General features: G+C 45.2%; 1 protein-coding gene across 1 annotated transcript in view; it reads right to left on the bottom strand.

Annotated features, from left to right (window-relative positions):
- The window catches only part of NT5E (5'-nucleotidase ecto), an 89,403-nt gene that overhangs the window by 31,955 nt on the left and 34,415 nt on the right, over window positions 1-23,033 (bottom strand). The window contains exons 2-4 of the mRNA XM_075862106.1: window positions 16,318-16,540; window positions 7,942-8,130; window positions 1,980-2,177 (exon numbers count right to left, since the gene is read on the bottom strand). Coding sequence (XP_075718221.1) covers window positions 1,980-2,177; window positions 7,942-8,130; window positions 16,318-16,540 — 610 coding nt within the window. The remainder of the gene's footprint in view (window positions 1-1,979; window positions 2,178-7,941; window positions 8,131-16,317; window positions 16,541-23,033) is intronic.

Raw genomic sequence — 23,033 nt, 5'->3', positions numbered from 1 at the left:
ACCTTTTGAGCCATTGTGGTCACTAGTGACTCATTATGCATAGTAGTGACCACCGGCCAATCTCGGACAAGGTTCTAAACCTGCAGGGTTGGGTGAGGTATAGCATAACCTCCTGCGGTATAACCCTCAACCGGAGATTATCCCATTTTAAATATTTCCTTTCTGCAGTCACAGGGAGTCGTTGCAATTGCGGACGTATTGACCCCCCTGTCTGCAATGTTTGCTGTTTCCTTCACTGGGGAATTCCCTTCTTCCTGGCTGCCCATCGTGTCTCTCTGAAATAGGTTGTCTGGTGCTTCCTGTCTTCTGATACACCATTTCACCTTTCCACAAAGTAAGTACTTCTTTGAGCTCTTTCACTACCTCCTCTAAGGAATCTATTCTGACTGTTTTTCTGAGATGAAGCAGCTTCAGTTTGTCGTGCCATGGAGAAAGTTCCATATTGTCCCTCTTTTTCTTTTTGTAATCACCTTCTTTATAACATGGCGTTAGGTCATTTGGGCTCTCATTCAACATTATCTAGCAACACTACCAGGCCCAAGATAAATTGGTCTTCCAATGCCCCCTTATGCTCTTGTTGCTCATTTGAAAACTGGGGTAGTGCTTTGCCCTTCTTTTAGTATCGGGGATAAAGGCGCTTTTGCAGCACTCCCACTGAAGCGGTGTCTCCATATAAGTCTTCCAAGACATGAGAGATCTTGTCGAAGGTCCTGCACATTTTAACTGACAGCAGCAGCACTGTCCATCTTGCTACCCTTTCAAAAGCATTGAGGAACAATTCTGCCATTAGGTGGGTGGAAATATTGTAGAGTCGGTCAGCCTCCTTGAATCCCTCCAGTAAAAGTTAACACCAAGCAGGGTGAAGAAAGGACAAACATACTTCAAACAGGGAGGTAGGGTTAACCCTCTTACACTTGTACAAATAAAAACATGGCTTGTGACACCTTAACACAAGAGTGTTTTGTCATGGCTGTGGGGACTGTGGATCCACCGAGCCACTTCGCCGTAACGGAGTAGCAGCTGATCAAGCAAATGTCAATGACAGTCACTAGGGCGAGAGTACCTGGATAGCTTGCTTGTGCTGAAAAATTGGAAGCTGGCTTGTGCTGGATAATCGGAAGCTGACTTGTGTCAGATTATCAGAAGCTCGATTGTGCTGGAAAATCAGACTTGTCTCGGATACAGGACATGGAAACTGTAGTCGTCACGGACACAGGACTTGACATGGACACGGCTTTTAAAGTGGTCACGGACACTGGACTTGATACGGATACTGAAGTCATCACAGACACTGGACTTGGCACAGACATCGGGCACGGATACTGAAGTCGTCACGGACACAGGACTTGGCACAAACACGGATACTGAAGTCGTCACCAACACTGGACTTGGCACGGACACGGATACTGAAGTCGTCACGGACACTCGACTTGGCGCGGACACCAGACACGGATACTGAAGTCGTCATGGACACTGGACTTGGCATAGACACCGGACACGGATATAAGATATCGCTGTGGAACCTTTGCAGACTAACACAGGGTCAGACACAACATTGCTCAGGCAATGAGGAAGTGGGCAAAGTCCCGTGTGTGCTGGGATTGGTTTGAGGTGAAATTCTTGGTGCGAAGGCTGGCCCTTTAAGACCGGGGATGACCACGCACTCTATGGGCATAGGGAGGAGGAGAGAGCAGTGCACGACGGCGTCTCTGGGGAAGGAAAAACCGGTGGAGTTTCAGAGTCCCGCGAGTGGCTGCCGGTAAGTGGAGGATGCCGGTGGTCAGTGATCGCGGGATTTACATGTTTATTGTCAAGTCATTTCTAGGTGTGCAGTTTTAAATTAACCATGCAGATGTACTATTCGACCAGTTTCAGAAGGACAAAGATGATCCCTGATATGCTCACCAGAAAGTTATCTGAACATGTGGTTTTGAATACTATCACACTTTATAGTTGAGTAAAGAAACATTCTTTCTAACCTTCTGGAATGCTGTTGTCCAGTAAAATTGGATTTCCAGAAGAATGTAAAACATTTCCTTTATCGTCAAAAGTAACATTCAGATAGCCTAGATATTTCCCAAAGGCATATGCTTGAACAACTGGCACAGATCGACCATCATCCGAATTTACTATAAACGGATATTTCCCGACAGGTACATCATTGGAGGGTGGAGTGCCTGCAATATCAATGTAAAGTAGAATCTTAAACATTTTTTACATTTAGTGACTAATACTATAATTATAAAAAGTTATCAAGCTGCTCAGTTAAAAGTTCAAAGCCTGTACAAAGTTATCTGCAACCTTAAAGGACCCCGTCAAGGATTAGAAAAACATGGCTGCTTTCTTCCAAAAACAATGCCACAGCTGTCCACAGATTGTATGTGGTACTGCAGCACAACCCCTTCAACTTTAATGGGAGAGATAGTGGCCATTTTTTCTAATGCTTGACACCCCTCTAAGGTTTAATTTAGGCTTAAAAGCCTGTTTACACGTATCACTTATCATTAAGATTGATTTTGCATCAAAAAATGACAGCATAAGTGTAATTGCAATAATGAAAATAACCATCCAATGCTCGTAGGAATTTTTCATACCACCAAATTTTTGTCTGTGGTTTGAAAACTTGTAAAATATAAATGCAACTTTTGGCCTCATGCAAACGACCATATGAAAAAATTATATCAATCTGAACTCTGTATCATATCTTTAAAAGTATGTTTCTGTATGGCGTTTTGAGCATTTACCAAACGAGTTTTGTTTTCCAAATGGGTATTGTATAAGTTCCAAAGTATGTTCTACTTCAAGACTAGTCCTTCTTTCCAGTACTTTAGGGGTGAAAAACGCTACCCCAACATAGGTTTCACACATTTCTGTATACACTGATGCGATTTTCATTCTCCATTGACATCTATGGAGGAAAATTACCACCCATCCAATATCGGATGGAGCATGACACAAATTTTTCCATAACGCAGCACACTGTGGACAAAAATACCATAACGAGGATCTATCACTAGTTTATTAATGCCCTATCTCCTAATTAATCTAATAGGCGCTATGATGCTGATTACTACAGTGCAATTTAAAAAAAAATGTTTATTATTTGCTAAGTTATAAGTATTTTTCTAAATATGCTTATTTGGCTGTACTTAATGTTTTCTATATGACGCTGTCCAATCAGCATCATATAGTTCTCCTCTTCCCAGCCCAGCACCACAGCGTGATCATATAGTATACAGCTTCCATTCCCGACTGTGTATTCAACTCGTGATATCTCTGGTTGTTTCACAGCTAGAACTGCGATCCTGGTGCCATATGAAAGATTAGAATCTCATCTTTCATATGCCACATGCCTTTCTAGGTGGTCCGCAGCCTGTGTGTAAAGCAGCTTCATGCTGATAGGACAGCGTCAGAGGCTGTGAGGCTCTAAGGGGAATCGCTGGTGTTGACACCCACTTGTCTAGTATAGCCTCATTTGCATATTTAGAAAAAAGCTCATAACTTTTAAAACAATAAACTTTTTGGGACACAATTTTACTACCATTATCGGTGTGACAGCACCTATTAGATTAGCTCGGAGATTGGGCATTACCAAACTAGTGACAGATCTTCTTTAAAGAGGCTCTGTCACCACATTATAAGTGCCCTATCTCCTATATAAGGAGATCGGCGCTGTAATGTAGGTGACAGTAATGCTTTTTATTTAGAAAACCGATCTATTTGAAACCACTTTATGAGCGATTTTTAGCTTTATGCTAATGAGTTTCTTAAGGCCCAAGTGGGCGTTGTACAGAGGAGTGTATGACACTGACCAATCAGCGTCATACACTTCTCCATTCATTTACACTGCAGTAGCGATATAGTTATATCGTTATGTGCAGCTACATACACAAACACTAACATTACTGTAGTGTCCTGATAATGAATATACATCACTACCAGCCAGGACATGATGTTTATTCAGAATCCTGACATGTCTGTAGCGTTTCTGTGAGATTTACAGCAAGGCAAGCGTAATCTCGTGAGATTACGATGTAACCTGTCATTTTAAACGAGATTACCCTTGCCTTGCTGGAATCTCACAGAAAAGATTCAGAAGTGTCAGGATTCTGAATAAATATCACGTCCAGGCTGGTAGTGATGTATATTCATTATCAGGACACTGCAGTAATGTTAGTGTTTGTGGCTGCACATAGCGATATAACTATATCGCTAGTGCAGTGTAAATTAATGGAGAGAAGTGCATGACGCTGATTGGTCAGCATCATACACTCCTCTGTACAACGCCCACTTGGTCTAAAGTAAAACACGCCCACTTGGGCATTAAGAAGCTCATTAGCATAAAGCTAAAAATCGCTCATAAAGTGGTTTAAAATAGATCGCTTTTCTAAATAAAAAGCATTACTGTCACCTACATTATAGTGCCAATCTCTTTATATAGGAGATAGGGCACTTATAATGTGATGACAGAGCAGTGGCGTAACTACCGCCGTAGCAGCAGTAGCGGCTGCTACGGGGCCCGCGGCAAAAGGGGGCCCGTATCGCCCGCCGGCACGGGCCCCCACCATGGCCGGAGGCTCCGCTAGCAGCCGCTATGGCTGCTACAGCGGGACGCCACTGAACACTACGGCAGAGCAGGGAGGTATCTCCCCGCTCTGCCATTAACTGGTTCCCGACCGCTGGCTGTGTTTTTACGGCCAGCGGTCAGGGTCCTTAAAACCCGAGCCATAGACTTTCTACGGCTCGGGTTTTAACTTGCTGCCCGCGCGATCGGGCAGCTGAATGTCGGGTCTCCGGCTGTCAGTGACTGCCGGGGACCCTGAGGAGAGGATAGAAGCAGCTTTCGCTGCTTCTGTCTTCTCTGATCACTTGTACACAGCGCTGAATGTGCGCTGTGTACAGGAATAGAGACAGCAGCAGCAGCGGCGCTGTCTCTATTCCTCCCGGTGATCATGTGACTGGTCACATGATCGCCGGGTGCCGTTAGTGGCAGGCTGCTGCTGGGTCTTACTAGACCCAGCACAGCCCTATTAGTGACAATCGTCACTATGAGAGGGCTGATTTCCCCTGTAACTGGGGCTGCTGTGCAAAAGAAAGAAAAAATATATATAAAGCTCCCCAAAGGTCTTTTTTGACCTTTGGGGGACAGACCATAGTAATAAAAAAATAATAAAGTAAAGTGCAAAAAAAATTGAAATAATAAATACACATAAAATACCCACCCCCCAAAAAAAAACGTTTCCCCCCGCCAATCATTGTTGTAACGCTAGCGCTGACCCAATTACCCTAATATAGACATGTAATATATAAAAATTTACGGTAGACAATGACGATCACAAATAAAAGGTCTATTTTAGGGTAAAACTATGTTATTACCAAGAAAAAAATAGCTGAAATGTAAAAAAGCTTATTTTTTTACTATTATTTTCAAACTTTATGAATAAAAATTCTAAAATAGCAAAAAAGGTGTGTATAAAAACGATAAAAAATGAAACCTGCATTGTCTACGGAAAAAACGTCGCAAAAATAACGTCGTTAGCCCAACAAATAAAAAAGTTATAGCCATTTAACTAACACGTGCTAAAAAGGGCTAAACGGTGTCTGGTCCTGAAGGCGCAAAATAGAGCAAAAGACATGTATCCCCTCTCCACAGGACATGTATCCCCTCTCCACAGGACATCTACAGGACAGGGGATACATGTGTGATCGCTGGCAGCGATAGGGAGAACGGGGGACTGAAAGTCCCCTGAAGTTCTCCATCACAAACCTCGGACTTCCGGGGTCTGTGTCGGCAGCTCCGTAGAAATGAATGGAGCGCCGGTCACGCTTGTGCGCATGCGTGACCAGCGCTCCTTTAATTTTTATTGAGCTGCGCAGACGCCAGAAGTCAGAGGTTTGTCATGGAGAAGTTCAGGGGACTTTCAGTCCCCCGTTCTCCCTATTGCTGCCAGCGATCACTCATGTATCCCCTATCATGTGGAGATCATGTGAAGAGGGGATACATGTCTTTTGTAGGACATACTGTAGGTCGCATTTTGTTGGGAGGGGGGACGCTGTATGGCGTTCCCTACAGGGGGGTGGCTGTATGGCGTTCCCTACAGGGGGGGGGGCTGTATGGCGTTCACTACAGGGGGGGGCTCTATGGCGTTCTCTACAGGGGGGGGGGCTCTATGGCGTTCTCTACAGGGGGGGGGGGCTGTATGGCGTTCCCTACAGGGGGGGCTGTATGGCGTTCTCTACAGGGGGGGCTGTATGGCGTTCTCTACAGGGGGGGCTGTATGGCGTTCTCTGCAGGGGGGCTGTATGGCGTTATCTACAGGGGGGCTGTATGGCGTTATCTACAGGGGGGCTGTATGCCGTTCTCTACAGGGGGATGTATGGCGCTATCTACAGAGGGGGGGGGCTGTATCGCGTTATCTACAGGGGGGGCTGTAAAAAAGGCACTATCTACAAGGGGGGGGGGGTTGTGTGACACCCAGGGGAGGGGGGGGGGGCCCAGTCAAAAGTTTGCTATGGGGCCCAGTCTTTCCTAGTTACGCCCCTGTGACAGAGCCTCTTTAAGTATTTTTTGGGCATATCCACAGAAAATGCAGTACCTGATAGGTACTCCTCTGTGCCCCCTCTTTCATTGGCCAGCTGGAGGTTTATGTTACACTGTTTCCGTGAGTCCGATAGAACTGAATGGTAGTTACGGAAACCATGTAGTTCAGCGAGTTACACTGTTTCCATAATTCATGGTCGGAAATCGCACACTTCAGCTACAACACAGAGAGGTAGAACGGGGTTTAGGGGGACCCGTTCTAGAGATGGGTGCGGGTCATTTATGACATATCCTGTCGATATGTCATAAATGTCCCTCATGGGAAAACCCCTTACTAACTTACTGCCGACCTGTAATCTCAACATCCAGTTATAGGAGTCCCATATGGTTTCTCTACTATTTGTGGCTGATGTGGATCCTTCTAGGTGCAGGCTCAGACCAGTCCATTTGTATATCAGAACTTCCACACCTGGATGTGGTCATACATCAGACCATTGTTATAGTTCTACAGTAAGGTGTTATACCTGTGTACCGGTGTACAAGCTATATAGCTAGTCGATTCCCCATAATTTTAAGGATTTCAGCCTACATTCTATTGTTATATGGGTCATCATTTGCACCTCAAAAATGCAAATAAAGGCATATATATATATATATATATATATATATATATATATATATATATATACACGTTTAATTTAAACCACTCTTATCCCTTGAGTATATGTGCTGTAGCAACACGAATGCATATAAGTCTTGGTAAAAACAGAGAGGTCATGCAGAAGTATGAAGTGTCAAAGTGCAAAAAATATTTGTATTATGGCTTACAACAGTGATGAATAATAACTTTGTGATATCATTCATGAATAGCAAAAAAATAACCAGAGAAAAAGTATATAAAGGAAAATATACATGACCTGTATGGCTGCAGTTAGAGAGACTCCCCACGTTTATCGTTGCCTCCTAGGGGAGCTTTGTCAGGGGCCCTTTATGTTTATGACTACGCCTACAAATATTGCAAATTGGATAGCTCCACCTCTGTTGCTTTTAAGGATGACATCACTGGTTTTAATTTATATTGTGTGTAATGCAGTTTTCCCATATAAATGCTTCTTTAAAAAGCCCATAGCCACTGATAATAAAAGCTGCATGTAAAAAAAAAATCCACATACGCGACCAAAGTGTCAACATGGCCCTATCCAGACTAGAAAATTCAGGATATAAACTCTGTGCAGATGCTGATGGTGTCATGTGTCGCTCAAAGTATCCAGAGATCTGCACGGATTTGCAGGGCCCAAGTTAAGAAATACAAGAGGAGTAGAAGATTTGTCCAAGTGCATTCCAATGTTCCAAAGGCCGTTCATGTAAAAGATAACAGCCTGAAAATGGAAAGAACTTACCTGTATATAGAAATGTATTTGTATGTCCTCCCACCACTACATCAACTCCTCTTACTTTCTGAGCAATGAGTTTATCAGTTTCAAATCCCGAGTGTCCCAGTGCTATAACTTTGTTTACACCAAGAGTTAACACTTTAGAAACCTCAAGCTGTAACACGGAAATTTCATCTTCAAATATCAAATGTGGACCTGAAACACAAAATATAAGAATCCATCAGTAAAACAAAAAAATATATTATTTTCTCAATGTTTTGTTACTACTCTTTGGACATAGGTAATACAAGGACTTGCAGCTCACAGCAGCTGAAGAGCCAGATCTTACATGTTCTTGCATGCTCAAAGTGTACCTCCCATGTAAAATAATAGACAATCAATCAAACCTTGCATTATTATGTAAGTCAGCAATATTCTCATTTAAACGGGTACTCCAGAAGTTTACACAAAATGTTGAATTACTACACAAATAATAATAGTCATTTATTTATTATTAATAATAATACTACAGTACCGGCTATTGATGTAATACTCCACTGTTTATACTGCTGAGCAGCTCACTGTGGATGGGGCAGTAAAGGTACTTTTACACGACCCGACCTGGTCCGTGTAATCGAGTGCCGTTCAACGAGAAAGCTCGTTGATCGGCACACGTTTGCTCCTTCGCAAGAAGCTATGTATGGGGACGAGCGCTCGTTACTCCGATCGGTCGTCCCCATATATTTCTATCATGTCGTCTCCCTGTTTACACAGGGAGATGTGCTGCTGACAATGATAACAGTTCCTGCATTTAAAATTATACAATCAGCCAAAGAACAGGAGCGCCTACACAGACATGGACGTCTAAGTACATACTGAGCAGAAATCATGTGGTCCCAGCTGCAGCATAATTTCAAATATGCCACATTGCCTCCTCTCACCATTATGTTCCCAGCAAAAATGGCATATTGCTGGACAGCACCTATTGATCGGGAAAGAGAAGAAGCAGCACGGACATTGAAATCTCGCAGCAACAAGAAAATGTGTACACATAGCAGATTCTGTCATTTTTGCTAGACAAAATAGTGCAGCATGCAGCGTTTTTTTCATACCTCCCAACTTTCAAGTATCACAAAGAGGGACAACCGATGTGGCGCGCGCAGCGCAACACGGCAAGTTTTTTTCTTTTAAGCCACACCTTCAAAACCACCCAATCCCCGTTCATACACACGTGGTCCAGCCCACACAGTATCATGCTCCCATAGTACCTCCCACACAGTATAATACCAAATAGCTGCCCCCACACAGTATAATGCCCCCATAGCTGCCACCATACAGTATAATGCCACCATAGCTGCCACCATACAGTATACTGCCTCACAGATGCACCCATACACTATAAAGCCAACACATAAGCCCCCATGCAGTATAATGCCCACACAGATGCCCCCATACAGTATAATGTCCACACAGATTCTCCCATTCAGTATAATGCCCAAACAAATTCACCGATACAGCATATTGCCCCATAGTTGCTCCATACCGTATAATGTCCCCCATACAGTATGAAGCCCACACAGATGCCCCCATACAGTATAATGCCCCCATAGCTGCCCCATACAGTATCATGCCCCATACAGCATAATGCCCCCAAAGCAGCCCCCATACAGCTTAATGCCCCCATAGCTGCCCCCATACATTATAATGCACCCCTTGCTGCCCCTAGTGCTGGTGCCCTTGTAGATAGTGCCCATGTAGACACCACCACAGTGTCCCCTGTAGATAGTGCCCCTATATAGCGCTACAGCCCACTTGAAGATAGCGGCAACCCCCCTGTAGATAGCGCCATTGGGACTCCCTCTAGGAGCGGAATCCCCAGCCAGAGCATAGTCCATGTATTCTGCTCCTAGAGTGAAGCCCATATGTCATTGTCTCTATATGGACAGTGACGTAAGTGACTACTCCTTGAGCGGAGTCCCCATTGCTGACTCTGGCCATGGTTTCCACTCCAGGTGCAGACCCTGACGTCAATGTTCAAAAAAAGACAGTGACCTCAGGGGTTTGCTCTAGGAGCGGAATCCCCAGCCAGATCATCGGCAACGGGAACTCTGCTCAAGGAGTAGCAACTGATGTCACTGTCCATATATGGACAGTGACATTAAGGACTTCCCCGAGCTCAGCACTTAAAGTAGCGCTGTACCTGGGGAGTCCTCGGCGAGCGGAGGAGCTCCCTCTGCTCTGAACTAATTCTGAAGCAGGGAGCTGATGGTTCCCTGCTTTAGATTTGGGTTCAACTGTATTTGTGTGCTGAGGATGCAGATACAGTTGATAGCGGGACATACACCTGGCCGCCCGGGACAGTGACTGGAATCCGGGACTGTCTTGCTGAATCCGGGACGGTTGGGAGGTATGCTATTTTGTCTGGATAAGTGACGGAAACCTGTCAGCACCTATCACAGTTAATGAGTCCTGTTGGGCGCCGTTGGTTTCCGTCATGCGACAGATCTAGCACTTCCATTTATCTCGTAATTCTGTTCCTATGACGGAAATAAATAACAGAAAAACCAGTGCAGATGGGAACATAGCCATTAGTAAACTTTATATAAGCATTTTGCTATATACAGTAGAATACACATAAACATGGGCCATTAATATATGTGTAGTGTCTCTCAAGACACTACTTGCGAGACAATATGCTGTAAATATATTTTATAATGTTTTGTTAGATGATATTTTCCTGGAAGCTTCCAGAAAGTGAGAGGAGTTTAGTTTATATATAGTGGACCCTCCCCCCTCAGAGTTGACAGTTGGAGTCAGTAATGACAGGTTCTGCTGCAAGATCAGCACGTGGCAGTTAAGCCCCTGAAGACTGTTTACTGAGGAGATAAAGCAGGAAAGAGAAAGAGATCACATTATATGGGCCTTTGACTAGAAAATCTGTGAAGCTAAGTAACCCAGGAATTGGAAACAGAACCAGAGAGCCTGACAGGATAAAGAGGTACTGATTTGGGTTATAAAAGCCCTATACAGCATATATTCCTGGGATCAACCAGGGATAGCAGCAGAGTAGACTACTATAACGTGGAAAACTGCATACTTGCACTTCGCTGTGTTGTAGATTGACTTTATTACAGGACCTTGTATCTCCATTTTGTGTGGACTTGTAAGGCTACATTCACACGAGCGTGAAAGATTTAGCGTGTAAAAAAACACGCGGAAATCTGTCCGCATGCGTTGCATTTTTTAATCAGTGTGCTTTGCGTGTGGCTTGTGTTTTTCACGCACTTGCAAGCATTTCTTTTTTTTTTTTAAATGTAATTGATGCGCGAAACATGAACAGCACAAGGATGTGCGTTCGTGTGCTGCCCGTGGTTTTCAAGCACCCATTGACTTCAATGGGCGACTAGATGCGTGAAAACGCACCAATATAGGACATGCAGTGAGTTTCACGCAACAGACACTCGCTGCATGAAACTCACACATGCAGGGGCGTAGCTAAAGGCTCATGGGCCGGGTGCAAGAATTCAGCATGGGACCCCCTACCCCTCCCCAACACCACCATCACCAGATCCCTGCGCGCGCCTATGCCCAGCCGCCTTGCCCAACAGCCCCCATAGAATATTGCCCCAACACAGTATAATGCTCCCATAGCTGCCCCCACACAGTATAATGCCCTCATAACTGCCCCATACAGTATAATGGCGCCCCATAACTACCCCATACCATATAATGCTCCCCATATCAGCCCCCGCAGTATAATGCCCCACATAGCTGCCCCGATACAGTATAGTGCCCCCATATCAGCCCCCATACAGTATAATGCCACTCCATATCAGCTCACCATACTGTATAATGCCCCCATATGAGCTCCCCATACATTATAATGCCCCCCCATATCAGCCCCCATACTCTATAATGCCCCTTATGCAGTATAATGCCCCACCATCTTATCAGCCCCCCATACAGTATAATACACCTGCCATATCAGCCCCCAATTCAGTATAATGCCCTCAGCCATATCAGACCCATATACAGTATAATGCTCCCATATGTGCATAATAGAAAAATAAAATAATTACTTACCTATTCCCGTTCCCGCGCCGGGTGGAGGATCCTTCGCCTCCTCCGGTCTGTGCTATGAGTGACTTGGCGCAGACAGGCGCGATGATGTCGCTACATCGCGCCTGCCTGCGTTGAGCCGCTCAGGGCACAGTGAATGCTGGAGCAAGGAGCCGTCAGCTTTTTGCTCCAGCATTGAATGGAACCGGGACCTCGGTGAGTGACTCGCGACCCCCTGGATGTCTTCACACGAACCCCCCAGGGGGACGCGACCCACAGTTTGTATCGTATTATGTTGTATTGTGCAGTTTGCGGTGGAGAGAGGAGGGCGGGCTGTAATTTAATGGGCCCCCCTTCTCCACCGCAAACACAGACAGCGCAATACATTACAACACAACAATACATTACAATACAGACTCTGCAGCTCACCAGGAGTCCTCTGCACCGTCTCTTCCACGCTGGCTAGAATGCCCCTCACGTGACGTCACAGTCACATGGTACACTAAGTGTACCATGTGACCGTAACCAGGAAGTGCCGGCTTCACAGCACAGAAAATTTATTTAATCAGCATGCTGTATGGCAATGGGGGCCCCGTGGGCCCTCCAGGCTTAAGGGCTCAGTCACAACTGCGGCCGATGCGACCCCTATAGCTACGCCACGGCACGCATGTGTGAATAGCCCTATTGAAATCCATGGGGACGAGTGCTGTGCGTTGTTTCAACGCACAGCACATGGACGAGATTCATGCTCGTCTGAATAAGCCCTAACTGACATTTTGCAACTAAGTAAAGTCTGTTGCCCGCAGCCTCCTGTCCTCCTTTGTACACCTAACATCAAAGACACCCCAAATGCCATCAGGACAGGAGCAGACACAGAGTGTCCTGGGGGATTTAGAGACTAACATCCTCATTAACTCGTACAATCCCCCTTATCACTAACTTTGAGCAAGCCCTGAGAGAGTGGGGAGGCCTGCTAGCCACAGTGATCCACACTGAGAGCCCAGCCAGCCGCCATTTTGATGGACTACGCCTTTACCATCCCTTCTTGGGACTCCCACTCGCACGCTACATTTGTGTCTTTAAAAAGAGTTTGGGATTGAGTTTGGAATACTCTATAACAATGATAGCCTACCTGTAGCACTAGCAGAATTAAAATAGAAAACAGTGGCAGTTCGTGATGTATGTGGCAAGATTAGGCAGAGCTGTATGCACAGAGCCCCTGGCACTCTATGTTGCGATGTATGGTGTCATCATATGGCACAGTATTATGGAGATATTTCCCCTAGAAGGAGTGCTCCGAGGAGAATAAAAACCACGTTATATGGCATCAAATAGAGCAACCCACAAACCAACGGAATATAGTCCAATTCATATGCAATCTCCCAGAAAAAAACTCTGTATACCTGCGCATGCAGCCAAAGGCATACAGAGGTCAAGAAGGGCCCTATAGTCCAACATAGCATCTACATTGCGGCTCTGTACAACCTTTGAGGCTTTTTCGAAGCCTTAACACTTGTACCTGAACCCTGACCAATATATTCTGCCCGAATCTTGTGAATTACATACATAATACAATATCTCTTCATGTGTTCTATGATCTTAGAAATGCCAAATGGCCACTTGTAAACCACATGTATTAAAAATAACAGTCAACCTTCACTTCATATTAAGAGCCAGAGAGCAAAATTTATCATACAGCGTGCACCTCTGTTATAAATTTGCCGCTTCTTCAGACTTCCTGTTAAAAAACTTGGCAGTAAATGTTCGATTTCCTTGCAGCACCACCACAGGAGAAATTAGCCATTACACAGTGCTCATTAACTTCAACCGGTTTTCTCTGTAATACGGAACAGGACAGATTCTCCAGAGCAAGAGACACTCTTTATAGCTGCTCTTCACTCTGGCCAGGAAATGAGAAACCTGAACATGGGACACCCCCCCCCCCCCTTTTAACTCAAAATTCCTTAAAAAAGTATATGAAAATGAGTTTTCTAAACGGGACAGCACCTTTAATCAAACTAAATGAAATACATGAAACATTACCTTTAACTGGTTCCCGACCGCTGGCTGTGTTTTTACAGCCAGCGGTCAGGGTCCTTAAAACCCGCCCCATAGACTATTTACGGCGCGGGTTTTAACTTGCTGCCCGAGCGATCGGACAGCTGAATGTTGGGTCTCCGGTAGTCAGTGACTGCCGGGGACCCTGAGGAGAAACAGCTGCACCGCTGTCTCTATTGGTCCCGGTGATCATGTGACTGGTCACATGATCGCCGGAATGCCGTTACTAGACCCAGCACAAGGCTGATTTCCCCTGTAACTGGGGCTGCTGTTCAGCCCCAGTTACAGTGGAAAAAGATGGTGTAAAAGAAAGAAAATATATATATAAAGTCGCCCAAAGGTCTTTTCTGACCTTTGAGGGACAGACCATAGTAATTTAAAAATAAAAGTTAAATAAAGTGCAAAAAAATGTAATAATAAATACACATAAAATACCCACCCCAAAAAAAACGTTCCCCCCGCCAATCATTGTCGTAACGCTAGCCCTGAGCCAATTACCCTAATAAAGACATCTAATATATTAAAATTTACGGTAGACAATGACGATCACAAATAAAAGGTTTATTTTAGGCTAAAACTATGTTATTACCAAAAAAAAATAGCTGAAATGTGAAAAAGCTTATTTTTTTACTATTATTTTCAAACTTTAAGCCTAAAAATTCTAAAATAGCAAAAAAGATGTGTATAAAAATGATACAAAAATAAACCTGCATTGTCTATGGAAAAAAACATTGCAAACATACAGTCGCTAGCCGAACAAATAAAAAAGTTAGAGCTGTTTAACCACTTAATGACCAGCCTATTTTAAACCTCAATGACCAAGCCATTTTTTACGTTTTTCTATCGTCGCATTCCAAGAGCTATAACTTTTTTATTTTTGCGTCGACATAGCTATATAAGGTCTTGTTTTTTGCGGGACAAGTTGTATTTTTTAACAGCACCATTTTGAGGTGCACATTATTTATTGATTAACTTTTATTAACTTTTTTTGGGGGGGGAATAGAAAAAAACCTGAAATTTCGCCACTCTTTTTCGCGTCTTAAATCTATGCCGTTTACCGTGTGATATAAATAACACAATAACTTTATTCAACGGGTTGTTACGATTGCAACAATACCAAATTTGTATAGTTTTTGTATGTTTTACTACTTTTACACAGTAAAATTTTTTTCAAAATTATTTGTTTTTGTGTCTTCATATTTGAAGAGCCATAACTTTTTTATTGTTCCGCCGATGCAGTTGTATGAGGGCTTTTTTTTTTGCGTGAAGACTTGTCGTTTTTATTGGTACCATTTTGGAGTAGATGCGTTTTTTTGATCACTTTTTATCACATTTTTTTAAAGTCAGGATTCACAGAAAATTTCCATAGTTTTTTATTAAATTTTTTACGGCGTTCACCGTGCGGGTTAAATAATGTAATAGATTTATAGTTGGGGTCATTACGGGCGCGGCGATACCAAATATGTGTAACTTTTTTGCTTTATTTTGGGTTTTTAATAGTAAAGCATTTTGTAAGGGGAAAAAGTGGGTTTTTAATTTTTTTTCAAATGTTTTAATTAATTAACTTTATTTAACTTTTTTTTAACTTTTTTACTAGTCCCACTAGGGGACTTTAATATGCGATTCTCCGATCGCTATTATAATACACTGCAATACTTTTGTATTGCAGTGTATTACTGCCTGTCCGTTTAAAACGGACAGGCATCTGGTAGGTCATGCCTCCAGCATGATCTAGCAGACATTCGCTACAGGCAGACCTGGGGGCCTTTATTAGGCCCCCGGCTGCCATTGGAGACACAGACACTCGGCGATCTTATCGCCGGGTGTCGGTGGGAGAGCTCCCTCTCTCCAAAACCACTCAGATGCGGTGCACGCTATTGAGCACCGCATCTGAGGGGTTAAACGGGTGAGATCTATACTAATATCGATCTCACTCGGCAGAGCAGGGATGTCCCCAGCTCTCAGCTACGTCGGGCAGCTGAGAGCAGGGAGATTTGACGGCTCCCTGCTCTGTTTACTTTATCCTGATGCAGTGCCGTAAAAAGGCATATGCATCAGAATAAAGCCCATTAGTGGCCGCAGTTAAAAGACGTATTGGCGGTCACTAACGGGTTAACTAACGAGTGCTAAAAAGGGCTAAACGGTGTCTTGTCCTGAAGGATCAAAATAGCCCGGTCCTGAACTGGTTAATGTATTTCTGTATATGCTATTTCCTAACTAGCAAGTGTTCATTTTAATGCACATTATGCACAGAAAGTGTCACAGCATAGGAATGAAAGCATTCACCTGGATCAGATAATACTGGGGTTTCTTTCGAGGTGTATCCAACTATTGCAATTCTTTCACCACCAACATCCAGAATCTTATATGGTTGAAAATATCCAGTGATGTTAGATGCAATGTGTTGGTCGGATTTAATGTTAGCACTCAGAACTGGAAATTGTACATTCATAAGGAATGGGCTCAGAAGACCAGACACCCCGTTGTCAAATTCGTGATTTCCGAGAGCCTAAATGAAGAAGAAGATTAATTGATCTGTGATGTAAACAAACAGGAAAAGACAAATGTGGGGCCTCCTTGAGCATTACTGACCTAATATAGTAATAATTGTATCTTTTAGGGTGGATACACACGTGGCAGATTTTGTTGGAGAAATTTCTGTTGAGCACATGAATTTCTGCAAGTTCCATTCAGATAAATGGAAATGTTTTCAGTCTCAGAAATTTCTGCAACAAAATCTGCCGCATGTGAATCTACCCTTATTATGCAGTTGTGCAATATTAAGATTACATATTTAATGTTTATAAAGCATAAAAGTAAAGTAAATTCTAAGTGCAGAACTTTAAACTGCATTCATGCATCACACTTTTCCCAATACATGAACAAATAGGAACACGCTTAAAAAAAAAGAATTTCTGTATGGAATTAGAGTAATCTTGCTTTACAAAATGAAATGTTTTTGTACCTTATAAAACTGTGACTAGTCTATAGCAGAACTAGAAACCTTTTATTCTTCTATTTCTGATGCAAATACTTGTTTGCTCCACAAACATTGTCACAAAACATATGAACATTTGTACAAACTAAAGCATTCAAATAGTAAACGGGAGGACTGTGGGTAATTTACTATTTATGTTAGCTTATAGTCGATCAATGAACTTCAGACTAAGGTAAGGTTCCATGGTGGTCATTGCATGGGCAGCAGCGTGGCACAATGATTAGTACTCTTGCCTTGCAGCACTGCCGTTCTGGTTTGTATCTGACAAAAGACAACTTCTGCATGGTGTTTGTGTGTTCTCTCCGTGTTTGCATGGGTTTTCTCTATGTACATCCAACAATGCAAGAGCATGTGTGTGAGATAGGAAAAATTATTTTGAGCACCATTGGAGACAGGGACTGATGTGAATGGTGATAATCCTGGTACAGCACTTCTGAATATGTTGTCGCTATATAAACAACGGGAAATAATGTAGTTTTTACATTGCAACGTTATACGATATTGATGTGCTACTATGGCTCTTAACATTTATCTATTAGATTTTAATTTATATTAGGCATATAAAGGGGGTCATTTATCGAAACTTTTACGCCACTTTTATGGCACTATAATATGCGACTTTCCATATTGTTCACCACTTTTCAAAAGTGGCAAGAAAAGTGGTTGGGGTTGTGTTTTTTATTGCAGCCCAGCTCTACTGAAGTTCAATACCACACATAACCTGTGGACAAGTGTGGTGCTGTTTTTGAAAGAAAGCAGCCATTTGTCTAGTCTTGTACAACCCCTTTCATAGTTGGGTGGCACTGTTATAAATTTTGCATTGGGGAAAGGAGCTTCAAGTAATGTCTCTAAATATGGTTGTTCAAAGACATTAGAGAGTTGTGAATTGAATGACTGTTTAGCGAACAGATATATTTTCCAAATGTTCTACTAACATGCCTGTTTAGGTTGTGATGATATTTTCATGTTAATTCTGCAGAGAGAGAGATAATTGCTTGCTAGACATATCTGGAACCATTTATCTCAGGAAAAATACAGGACCAGACAGGTTAAAATCTAAATTTTCTAATTAATGTTTCACCAAAGAGGAGACACCAAGGAACAGTCGTACATGACGAATAACGTTATTACTGGCCATTATATGACTTGTATATGATCTTTTTTTTTTTGTGTTCCTTCTGCAGGCTCGCTCTCTAATTCTCAGTTGTCCTTGAGAAAGTTGATAAAGTCTAATGGCTAACATGTCTTCTATGCACGGAACACAAAGAAGAGAAGAATCCTGCTCCCCTATCTCTATTACATATACAGAAACTGCAGCATATTGTAGATTATCCAGCAGTAAGGAGCAGTATAGCTGAGAATCCAGCACTGGGATGAGATACAAATCTTACCAGAACCTGCAAGTTGTGTGGATGTGTCTTTCTCACTCTGCTCCTTTTCCCCTCCCCTCTCCATAAACATATATTGGCAGTGTCTTTGTGTAGGTATCTCTTCTCCCTGCTCCCTTCTCCTGCTCCCTCTTCCCTGTCCATAGACTTGTATGGGCAGTGTGTTTGTGTCTCTCTCTCTCTGTCTGCTATTGCTCCCCCCTCCAGTGGCGTAACTACCGCTATAGCAGCCGTAGTGGTGACTACGGGGCCTGCGGCACGGGCCCCCACCATGGCCGGAGGCTCCGCTAGCAGCCGCTATGGCTGCTACAGCGGGACGCCACTGAACACAACGGCAGAGCAGGGAGGTATCTCCCCACTCTGCCATTAAACAAAAGACATGTATCCCCTATCCACAGGATAGGGGATACATGTGTGATCGCTGGCAGCGATAAGGAGAACGGGGGACCGAAAGTCCCCTGAAGATCTACATCACAAACCTCGGACTTCCGGGGTCTGTGTCGGCAGCTCCGTAGAAATGAATGGAGCGCCGGTCGCGCTTGTGCGCATGCGTGACCAGCGCTCCATTCATTTTTAGTGAGCTGCGTAGACGCCGGAAGTCAGAGGATAGTCATGGAGAACTTCAGGGGACTTTCAGTCCCCCGTTCTCCTTATCGCTGCCAGCGATCACACATGTATCCCCTATCCTGTGGATAGGGGATACATGTCTTTTAGTAGGACACACTGTAGGTTGCATTTTTTTGGGAGGGGGGACGCTGTATGGTGTTCCCTACAGGGGGGGCTATATGGCGTTCCCTACAGGGGGGGCTGTATGGCGTTCCCTACAGGGCGGGGGCTATATGGCGTTCCCTACAGGGGGAGGGCTGTATGGCGTTCCCTGCAGGGGGGGGCGCTGTATGGCGTTCCCTACAGGGGGGGGCTGTTTGGCGTTCCCTACACGGGGGGCGCTGTATGGCGTCCCCTACAGGGGGGGGGCTGTATGGCGTTCCCTACAGTGGGGGGCTGTATGGCGTTCCCTACTGGGGGGGGCGCTGTATGGCGTCCCCTACAGGGGGGGGGGCTGTATGGCATTCCCTACGGGGGGGCTGTATGGCGTTCCCTACAGGGGGGAGGGCTGTATGGCGTTCCCTGCAGGGGGGGGGGCGCTGTATGGCGTTCCCTACAGGGGGGGTCTGTTTGGCGTTCCCTACAGGGGGGGCGCTGTATGGCGTCCCCTACAGGGGGGGCTGTATGGCGTTCCCTACAGGGGGGGGCTGTATGGCGTTCCCTACTGGGGGGGGCGCTGTTTGGCGTCCCCTACAGGGGGGGGCTGTATGGCATTTAGCGCCATACAGCCCCCTCTGTAGAGAACGCCATACAGCCCCCCTGTAGATAACGCCATACAGCCACCCCTGTAGATAACGCCATACAGACCCCCCTGTAGAGAACGCCATACAGACCCCCCCTGTAGATAACGCCATACAGTCCCCCTGTAGATAACGCCATACAGCCCCCTCTGTAGATAACGCATACAGCCCCCTGTAGAGAACGCCATACAACCCCCCCTGTAGAGAACGCCATACAACCCCCCCTGTAGAGAACGCCATACAGCCCCCCCTGTAGAGAACGCCATACAGCCCCCCCTGTAGGGAACGCCATACAGCCCCCCTGTAGGGAACGCCATACAGCCCCCCCTGTAGGGAACGCCATACAGCCCCCCCTTTAGGGAACGCCATACAGCCCCCCCCTTTAGGGAGCGCCATACAGCCCCCCTACAGGGGGGGGGGCTATATGGAGTCCCCTACAGGGGGGGGCTGTATGGCGTTCCCTACGGGGGGGCTGTATGGCGTTCCCTACAGGGGGGGGACGCTGTATGGCATGCCCTACACGGGGGGGGGGGCACTGTATGGCGTTCACTACAGGGGGGGGGCTCTGTATGGCGTTCTCTACAGGGGGGGGCTGTATGGTGTTACCTACGGGGGGGCTGTATGGCGTTCCCTACAGGGGGGGCTGTATGGTGTTCCCTACAGGGGGGGCTGTATGGCGTTCTCTACAGGGGGGGCTGTATGGCGTTAGCGCCATACAGCCCCCTCTGTAGATAACACCATACAGCCCCCCTGTAGGTAACGCCATACAGCCACCCCTGTAGATAACGCCATACAGACCCCCCTTGTAGAGAACGCCATACAGACCCCCCTTGTAGAGAACGCCATACAGCCCCCTCTGTAGATAACGCCATACAGCCACCCCTGTAGAGAACGCCATACAGACCCCCCTTGTAGAGAACGCCATACAGACCCCCCTTGTAGAGAACGCCATACAGCCCCCTCTGTAGATAACGCCATACAGCCCCCCTGTAGAGAACGCCATACAACCCCCCCTGTAGAGAATGCCATACAGCCCCCCTGTAGAGAACGCCATACAGCCCCCCCCCATGTAGGGAACGCCATACAGCCCCCTCTGTAGGGAACGCCATACAGCCCCCTGTAGGGAACGCCATACAGCCCCCCCTGTAGGGAACGCCATACAGCCCCCGCCTGTAGGGAACGCCATACAGCCCCCCCCTGTAGGGAACGCCATACAGCTCCCCCCTGTAGGGAACGCCATACAGCCCCCCTGTAGATAGACAGATAGACATCGTTGATCGGCGCTCGTTTGCTCCTGTCACACGGAGCTATAGATGGGGACGACCGGTCGTTACTTCAATCACTCGTCCCCATACGTTATTATCATGTCGGCAGCGTGTCTCCCTTACACAGGGAGATGTGCTGCCGACAACGATAATATTTTACTTTTATAAAATGATACGACCAGCAGATGATCGAGCGTTTTCTCGTTCATCTGCTGATCACTGCTCTCTTTACAAAGTTCTATGAACGCTTGTCTGCCAGATAATTGCCCAGTTAACTTTGCCTTTATTATTAGTATGTATTTAAAAACATTACCATCACTGACCAAAATCTCATGTCTATTACCATGTTATCAGTGAATTTATATTTACGTAATTACACTACAGTATACACTTTACACGAAGAAAAAGTCAATAAACCATATAAGGCTGGGTTCACACAGAGTTTTTTGCAGGCGGAAAATCTGCCTCAAAATTTTGTTTGGAATTTTGAGGCAGATTTTTCTCTGCCTGCACTCTGATTTTCACGGCATTTTTCGCGGCTTTTTTCACCCTCGGCCATTGAGAGCTGCGGGCATAAAACTCAGCGAAATACATTTTCAATGTCAATGGGAGGTCAGAGGCGTAAACGACCGAAGATAGGGCATGTCCCTTCTATCTCCCGCGAGAAGGTTTTACAGCTCACGGGAGAAAACCGCCTCCGCCTCCAATTGAAATCAATGGGAGGCATTTTCGGCCACTTTCGGCGAGTTTTGCGACGCGGTTTCCGCGCCAAAAATCTCGTCAGCAGACTACGTGTGAACCCAGCCTAATAGCCGTTTAAAACATAATGATAATAAAAAGAACATAGTTCACAGATATGAAATATGCAAGACAGCATTAATCTGTCTTGCAATTCAAATGTAATCAGTAATATAAATGAGTTGCTACTGATTCTTCCAGGATTATATGACAAATAGCTCTGTTAAGCTATTTACAGTATGGTTGACAGGAAGAATCAGCTACACTGAGCTCTGTTTAGCTGAGCTATATTCATCCTGCACCATAAAGCATCAAACTTTACTGCCCAGCATGTTGTCAGTTGCACGCTCAATGTAAGGCTGGGTTCACACGACCTATTTTCAGACGTAAACGAGGCGTATTATGCCTTGTTTTACGTCTGAAAATAGGGCTACAATACGTCGGCAAACATCTGCCCATTCATTTGAATGGGTTTGCCGACGTACTGTGCAGACAACCTGTCATTTAGGGTATGTTCACACGAGGTCAGTACGTCCGTAATTGACGGACGTATTTCGGCCGCAAGTACCGGACCGAACACAGTGCAGGGAGCCGGGCTCCTAGCATCATACTTATGTACGATGCTAGGAGTCCCTGCCTCGCTGCAGGACAACTGTCCCGTACTGAAAACATGATTACAGTACGGGACAGTTGTCCGGCAGCGAGGCAGGGACTCCTAGCGTCGTACATAACTATGATGCTAGGAGCCCGGCTCCCTGCACTGTGTTCGGTCCGGTACTTGCGGCCGAAATACGTCCATCAATTACGGACGTAATGACCTCGTGTGAACATACCCTTACGCGTCGTCGTTTGACAGCTGTCAAACGACGACGCGTAAAAATACAGCCTCGTCAAAGGAAGTGCAGGACACTTCTTTCAGATGTCATTTGAGCCGTTCTTCATTGAATTCAATGAAGAACAGCTCAAAATTTACGGCTGTCAGAGAAGCCCCGCAAAATGCGAGGAGGAGCATTTACGTCTGAAACGAGGCAGCTGTTTTCTCCTGAAAACAGTCTGTCTTTTCAGACGTAAAAGCCTGCTACCGTGTGCACATACCCTTATTCAGCATTAGTGACAGAATGCATGTCCCACTCTGTGTTTGCAGTGTATGTTGGACATATGCACCATGAAATTCTATACAGAAGCATTTTCCCCCCAAAAAAATTGTATACCCCATATATTTCCTAACATATACTCAGGGCCGCCATCTGGGGGGTATTAGGGGTAC

The sequence above is a fragment of the Rhinoderma darwinii genome, chromosome 4, assembly GCF_050947455.1.
Source record: "Rhinoderma darwinii isolate aRhiDar2 chromosome 4, aRhiDar2.hap1, whole genome shotgun sequence".
Taxonomy (NCBI): Eukaryota; Metazoa; Chordata; class Amphibia; order Anura; family Rhinodermatidae; genus Rhinoderma; species Rhinoderma darwinii.
Note: the sequence above shows the minus strand (reverse complement) of the source record. Positions and strands in the feature narration are given on the sequence as shown.